The 7829-nt window shown below is 48.9% G+C and overlaps 1 protein-coding gene across 1 annotated transcript in view; it reads left to right on the top strand.

The window, feature by feature from the left end:
* Window positions 1-7829, top strand: part of TBATA (thymus, brain and testes associated) — a 23510-nt gene that overhangs the window by 1660 nt on the left and 14021 nt on the right. The window contains 3 exon segments of the mRNA XM_019624608.1: window positions 2023-2195; window positions 3020-3099; window positions 4036-4041. Of these exon segments, the coding sequence (XP_019480153.1) occupies window positions 2023-2195; window positions 3020-3099; window positions 4036-4041 (259 nt within the window).

The following is a 7829-nucleotide window of genomic DNA, read 5'->3' as shown; positions in this document are numbered from 1 at the left end:
AGACTTTTCATTTTGGAGCCGGTGGGGGGAGGGGGCGGGGTCTTGAAAACTGGAAAGGGAGAACCCAGCCTTTGTTTGCAGGCTGAGGCCCAGAGAGGATGGGGACTTGGCCAGGGTCACAGAGCTGCTTGGCTACTTGCAAGCACTTAGCCAAGCCAAGACTTGGGGGGCAGGCTACAACAGCAAACTGCATATCCCTACAGGATTTCCCTCGTTGCCAATTCTCCCATGTTACAAACCTGAGAAAGGGATGACTGTGCTGCCTCAGAGATGTGCTCTGTTCTCTAACTCAGGTCACTTCATCCATCAAGTATTTAATGACTGAACTATTTACGGGTTAGCCACATTTTTTAGACTCTGAGAATATGACCATGAACAAGACAGTCCCTGCCTCATGGAGATGACTCTCTGGTGGAGAAGGATAGGAAAAATTGGCTTATCGGAAAAGTCATGACGTATTTTTTTCTATGTTGCAAAATAGAAATCTGTTGCAAAAATGCTTCATGACTTTTCTGACAACTCAATAGATAAGGTGTCACAGTGTAGTAAATACCAAGGTTATAAAGGGGAGACCTGGCCAATAGCATGACATTTGAGCAAAGAACTTAAGGAAGAGAAGGCATGAACCAACCATGTGGATATGAAGGGGGGGGGAGAATAGCAGAGGGAACAACAAATATAATACAAAGTCTCTGAGGCAAGCATCTGGCCCTGTTGGAGAAGCAGCAAGCAGGCCAGTGTAGCTGGAGCAGAGTAAGAAGGGGGAGAAAGGAGACGCAGCCAAGAGACAATGGGGACCCAGATCATGGGGGCTGTGGAGGACACATCATCAAGCCATGTCACTGAGTCAGATGAGAACCACTGGAAAGTTGAGAGCCAAGTGACAGAAGTGATTTATTGGCTTCTGTCTAGACGGTGGCTTGTACCAGGGAGGTAGCAGTGGGAGAGTGAGTGACCCTGCTCTAGAGATACACAGACGGTAAAGCCAACAGGATTTGCGATTTAAAATGGAGCATAAGAGGAAGACAGGAGTCAAGGCTGACTCCCAGGTTTTTGGCCGGAGTAACTGGGAAACTGGAGTTGCATTGGCTGAGACAAAGAAGCCTGCAGAAGGGGCCATTGGGGGTTAGGGGAGGAGTCAGGAGTTTGGTCTGGGACCCAGGAGATAAAAATGTGAAATTTCTTTTAGACGTCCCGGTGGAGGTGCAGAGGACGCAGTTGGATGTGGAGTTCAGGGGAGAGATGCAAACATGAGCGTGAATTCAGTAGGGATAGTGTTCGAAGTGGCGTGTCTGGATGGGATCAACCAGGAGACTGTGTAATAGATACAGGAAAGGAGAACCTGCAGACTGAGCCCCAGGGACCCCCAATGCTATGAGGTTGAGATGAGGAGTAAGCAGCACAGGAAATGAGGAGTGGCTGGGAGCTAGGAGGAACCAGGGGACTGAGGGGTCCTGGCACCAGAAGAAACGTGTTTTAGGAAGAAGAGTGAGCAGCCATGCTCAGTCCTAACCAGGCTGGTCCTGACTATCGAATCATATCACACAGACCTTCGGCCAGAAGCGTCCTCATGTGTAAAATGCCTGCCACCACCTCCAGGCTGCCCTGCACTCAGCCCCGCATAGACTGACAGATGGCAAGAAGTTTTATCCAGAGGGTCTAGCTCAATCTCACTCCCTGTGGTTTCTGCCCAGGTCCCTCTTGTCACTACGGCTTATTGCCCATACCCCAGATGCCCCTCTGAATGTTCACACCTGCAGTCATTGCTCTGTCATAGAAAGCCAGAGAACCTCAGGACCAGGGTCTGAGGAAGCCTGACTTGCTGCGTGACCCTGAGCTTGTCTTTCTGCTGCTCATCGTAAATGCCTGCGGAGTACAGCCTGGGTGGTTGCAGAGGCCCTCCGGGATCTAAGGATCTACGGGCTGTGGGTACCAGAAGTGGGGCCAGTGCTGTCCCTGCCCACCAGCCTCTTCCTGTTCCTCCTGGAGCACTTGCGGTCCACCTAGGGCCCCTTCCCACAGCCTCTACCCTTTCACAGGTCTCACCGGGAAGCCCGTCTGTGTTGTCAGGGACGAGTTCTCTCTGGCCGCCTTGCCTCAAGCCTCCCTCTTGTCCCGCTGTCTGATGGGGATGCCCACTATCTCTGCCCCCATTGGAGATCCGCAGTCCAATCGGGACCCCCGGCTTTCTTCTGGTGGGTACTTGGGCCACAGACCTTCTACCTTGGGGTTACACTGCTCTCCGAAAGCTTCCCCGCTTGGGCCGGTGCCTGAGAAGGATTAGGCTTTTGGTCTTAGGTTGGTGAGATCCGGTGGGGTACCCCACTTTTCCCCTCATTTCCTTGGGCCTCTGCACTACTGCCCACCCCCCAGGTCCTCAGAAATGTGCCCCTGCTTGGATTCGAGGTGTTTGAGGAGTAATAACAAGCAGAGGACACGCAGATTTGTGCAACAATCGTGTGACTTACAGCTATAGACAGGAATGATATTAGAAATATTTTGTACTTGTGCGTTCAGGCACCAGCCATCAGAACTGTGAGACATAGATGGCACTGCAGCAGCATTCAAGAGGCCTCTCCTCTGCCAGGCCTTACCCTTTCCTTTGGGGGCTGGGACAGCCTGCAGGGCAGAGGTTTGGAAGGCTTGCTCAGTGCCCTTTACCAGCCTCTCCAGGAGCAGTTCAATATTTTAGTAACTGTTACCACATAGCCACTGAATCTCAGTCCTGGCGTCAGCTTCTTAAAAGAGGCAAAGCTACGAGTGCACATAGCCAGAGGCTCTTCGGCATCTCCCAGTAAAGCCACAGGCTAGGACATCAGCATCAGCCCCTCCACACCCACCCACCAATGGTGTCACTCAATCCTTCCCCCAAGGGGGCCACCTCCTCCTTTCCCTTTAAGACGCCAGTGAAAGGCTGGGAGGAAAGGAAGCTCTTCTGCTCTCCCAACACCTACTGCTACAGGGAAGGCAAGGAGGAAGGCCCCAGACATCTTTACAGGATGTCACGCCCTCCTCCCAGGGGCCTGGAAGAAGGAGTCGAAGGGCCTGGCTTCGCAGGTGGTCGTCGTCACCAAGGAGAACGAACTGAAGAACAGGGAGGTGGGTGCAGAACGAAGGCGCTGTCTGGGAAGAGATGAAATGGATCCGACCCTCTGTAAGGAAATCCTTCTCAAGTCGGTTCCACCTGGCCAGCAGAAGAGCAAGCCTTCATGGAGGCGCTGCTGTTGGCACCGGGGAGGAGGGGCCCATGGATACCAACCGAAGGGAGAGGGCCCCAGTGAGGGCTCAGAGGAGAAGAGAGCCAACCCAGGTGGAGACATCCGAGAAGGGCTGCTAGTTTACAAGATGACTGGGGAGGCGTCTAGTGGAGACCCACAGCACAAAGGCTCGGAGGCTGGAAAACACAGCACATCTTTAGAGAGCCGGGGGCTGAAGTTCAGGGCTCAGTGGGCAGCGGAGAGGGAGAAGGTGGGGAGGGGCCGACTTAGACTGTGGGCAGGACCAGCTTGCTCTCATTCCTGAACTTAGTGGAGTGTCATCTCGTAAGGAGTAGAGGATCACTGAAGGTTTTCGAACAGGATAGGGCTGGCCTCGTGTGTGCTATTTGCTGATAAACCAGTAAGGAAGAGTGGGAGGCGGCGAGAAGGTATTTGGAAGTGGTTCTAGGACAGGCCTGGCTCCTTCTGGCCGAGTCTCGTCCTGCTGTTTTGTTGGGCAGCAGAGTTCTCATCCCTGCTCTGCAGCTAACTCACGGCGGCACTCGGCAACTCAGCTAAACTGTCTGGGTCTGTTTTTTATCTTTAAAATGGGAAGAAAGGTACCACCAGTCTTGACTGGAGTTGCAGGGGCTTATGCCCACAGGTCTGGCTTAGGAGGGTTTCCCAGGGTTAATAAAGGATGCCAAGCTTTGGGGGACAGATCTGAGGGCAGCTGATGTAGGAATTAAGGTAAGCGGTTGAGCCTTGGCACAGGATACTGTTTTCACATCTCTGGTGGGCGGGGGAGAGGGGCAGCAGGGAGGGTCTGTCTGTCCAGGAGGAAGTATGAGACCCATCTGAGGACCACTAGGGGCGGCCAGCCCACAAGGAGGAAGAGCGTTGGCTGTAATGGAAGGGCCCCCTACTGGGGAGAGGGGAGAGGGGTCTAGAACAGGGTGGGGCTGGCCTGGTCTACACCCCAGGTCCCTGCAATGCTGTGATGCTAGTATTCCGGGAGAGGACGGGATGGGCACCTTGGAGATGTGACCCAGCCTCCTTCTCTTCTCCACTCCCCATNCTGCGCCCTCTACAACTAAGATTGAAGGACAACAACTTGGCTGTTCCCCTTCCCCAATTCCCCAACACTGTTCCCCTCCCCCAATTCCCCAATTTAAAAAAATCTTAAAAAAACAAAACAAAAAAACCCTATATACTAGTAATGCACATATCAACACTGAAATTAAAAATACAACACTATTTACAATTGCTCAAAAAAACCTTAAACACTTAGGTGTAATTCTAACAAAACAGGTACAGAGTTTGTATGCTAAAAATTGCACAATGCTTATGAGAGAAATCAAAGAAAAGCTAAATATATGGCGAGACATACCATATTCATGGACTGGAAGACTCAACATAGTAAAAATGTCAATTCTTCTTAAATAGATACCCAGGTTTAATTTGATTCCTATTAAAATCTCAGCAAAAAATTCTATAGATACAAAGATTTTTCTAAAATGTATATGAAAAGGCAAAGGAACTAGAATACAAAGACAATCTTTAAAAACAAAGCTGAAAGTCTGTGCTTTACAGTAAGAAATATATATCTGGTCTTCATTCCTATTCCTAGCACAGAGCTCCTAAAACCCTTGGAATTTCCTAAGTGATTAGAGAGATAAATGTCTCTTTTGTTATTCATAATAAGCCCCTTTTTACATTAATGAGGTGACTTTTGGTTGCTCTGCCCACACACACCTGGGGAGGGGAGAGGGGCTGGAGGTTGAATCAATAACCAAGGGCCAGTGATTTAATCCATCATCTACATAGTGAAGCCTCCATAAAAACCCAACAGGATGGAGTTTGGAGAGCCTTCAGGCTGGTGAATGCATCCACATGCTGGAAGAGTGCACCCCAGTTTCACAGGGACAGAGAAGCTCCTGCACTTGGGATCTTTCTGGACCTTGCCCTATGTACTTTTTCATCTAGCTGTTCATATGTATTATAGCCTTTATTATAGCCTTTATAATAAATGGGCTGACATAAGTACATGGTTCCGTGAGCTTTGTGAGCCATTTTAGCAAATTATTGAACCCAAGGAGGGGATCATGGGAACCTGATTTATAACATAACTGGTCAGTCAGAAGTATAGGTAACAACCTGGACTTGGAACTGGCGTTTGAAGCAGGGGCAGTCTTGAGGGACTGGGCCCTTAACCTCTGAACTCTGACGCTATCTTCAGGTAGATAGCGTCAGAGTTGAGTTAAATTTATAGGACACGCAGTTGGTGAAATGGAGAATTGCTGGGTGTGGAAAAATCTCCCATATATCTGGTGTCAGAAATATTGATAGTGGAGGAGAAAATGAGTTTTTCCAGACAAAGTCTTACACCACTAGATATCAAAATGTATTTAAAATGACAGTTATTAAGAGGGTGTGTTATTGGTGGAATGGTAAACAAAAGAGCAGTGGAAAAGCATAGAGTCCAGAGACAGGCCCACACTTATACGGACACCTGAATTTTGATTAAGATAATCCTTCAGAGAAGCAGGACTCAGATAGTTTTAAATAATGGTGGTGGGTCAAATGGATAGTTGTATGGGAAAAAAAATGCGGCTCTTGACCCCTATTTTACACCATACACGAAAGCCAATTCCAGATTGATCATTTCTACATGTGAAAAGTAAAACAGTAAATCTTCTAGAAAATAATACAAGAGATAACCTTGGGTAAGCAAAGATCTCTTAAATAAGACACAAACACCACTAATCTTTTTTATTTTTATGTTTTAGCTGAGCCATCCTACCACCTGTTGGCAGCTCAGCTCGGGCGTCGAACCGCTGTTGCTCAGAGCTCGCACTCTTGAGTGAGCTCTTAACTAACTGAGCCACTTGGCTGGCCCCCAAACACCACTGATCTTTAAGGACAAGATTAATACATTGGGCTGTGTTAAGAGTAGGAATTTCTCTCCATCAAAAGACTGCATTTGGAGACAGAAGAGCAAGCTACAAAGGGGAGAATATATTTGCAACACACATAATTAAGGATTTCTCTGATCATCAGTTCCCCCATCTGTAGGGTTAAATGACATGATATAACACAGTGCGTGGCACATAGGAAGTGTTCCATACATTTTTATATTGCTCCTCTTATAACTGAGGGACCCAGGCAGGAGGACTGTTACTTCAAATCATTTCCAGGCAGACAGAATCTCTCTGCTGTTTGTGACGCTCCACAAAGAAAGATTTCAAAACGGTTTCTTCGGCAATTCTTTTACAAACCTGACAAACCAGTGTTGAGGGAATTTCCTAAGGTATCTTCCACATGTAGACCTGGTATCCAGTTCTAAATAATACAGTGGAAGGGTTCAGAGGTGCAATGGGGAAGGTGAAAGTGGGTTTTACTCTCAGCTGTGTCAGCTGGAACAGTGGGAGATCCCCAAGTGAGCTCAAAGTAGCAGGAGGGGCTGGGTGGGGGTGGGGGGAGGAAGAAAGCCCTCTCTTCTTTCAAACATAATGTTATTTATCATAATAGTCACCAGGATTCCCAGAAGAATGGAAGAGGGACTTTCAGAATGGTTTCAAAGGGGTCATGTCAACTTCTTCCTGCTGAGACAGGCCCAGGAGAAGCCTACTTTCATCAAGATACCAGTAATAATTATTACTATCACCATTTTTTGAGCATCTTTTGTGTGCCAGGTATATGACTAGGTGCTTCACTTCCGTTAGCTCATTTGTCCTTCAGGAGGGCCCCAGAAGTAGGTGAGGGTACCTCATTTTGCAGGCTCAGGGAAGGTAATGACATTAAGAGATCCTACTTGGTGCCAGGCACTGTTCTAAACAGTTTAATCTAAATCAAGTCCCTCAATCTTCCCAGTAATCCTGTGAGAATAAGTGCCAAGTATCATCTCCACTCTTAAAGCCCCACAGCTAGGCACTAGCTGATCTGGGATCTGAACTAAGCATTTTTACCACTATTACACATCTCTGGCAGTACAGGCCACTTACCCAAGGTGACACATCTAGAGAATGCCAGAATTCATTTGAAACCCCTGCCCCAGTGAAAACCCAGTATCTTCCCACCCAGCGAGTGATCACCTAGAGTAGGGCTGGGTCATGTTGGCAGACCCCTCCTCTCCTTCTAAGAGACAGCTCCCTGTGAATCAATCTCCTGAAACAGGTTGCTTGGAGGCAGAACCCTCCACAGTGGCATTCTACCCGGTGGGGCCGACATAGATGGGACCCAGCCCAACCAACTTTTTTGCCAGTTTCTCCCTCTTTGCCTTGTGCTCGCTGGCTGAAACCAGCCTCTGACTCTCATTCTCCCCTTTGCTCCCCTTTAAAAGGCCTGAATGGGAGGTGGGGAAGGAACTTGGAGGGAGAGTCGGTCTCCAGGGAGCACTGCCTGCCCCTCCAGGAGAGGTGAGAGGTGCTAGAGAGGGGTTTGGGGAATGGTTCTGGGCTGTGGGGAAGAGCAACCTAGCAACCACTGGCTTACGCAGTCACAAAGCAGACAGGCTTGCTCACAGAAGCGCAAGACTTCTCTTTGACTGTCTTCTTACTCCTTCCTGCTTGGGCTGCAGGGGTTTCTCACCCACATGCTATAGTGGGCACTTGCCTCGGTGAGTCCAGGAAC

Source organism: Hipposideros armiger, unplaced genomic scaffold (assembly GCF_001890085.2).
Source record: "Hipposideros armiger isolate ML-2016 unplaced genomic scaffold, ASM189008v1 scaffold_15, whole genome shotgun sequence".
Classification (NCBI taxonomy): Eukaryota; Metazoa; Chordata; class Mammalia; order Chiroptera; family Hipposideridae; genus Hipposideros; species Hipposideros armiger.
This window is presented reverse-complemented; position numbering and strand designations above follow the sequence as displayed.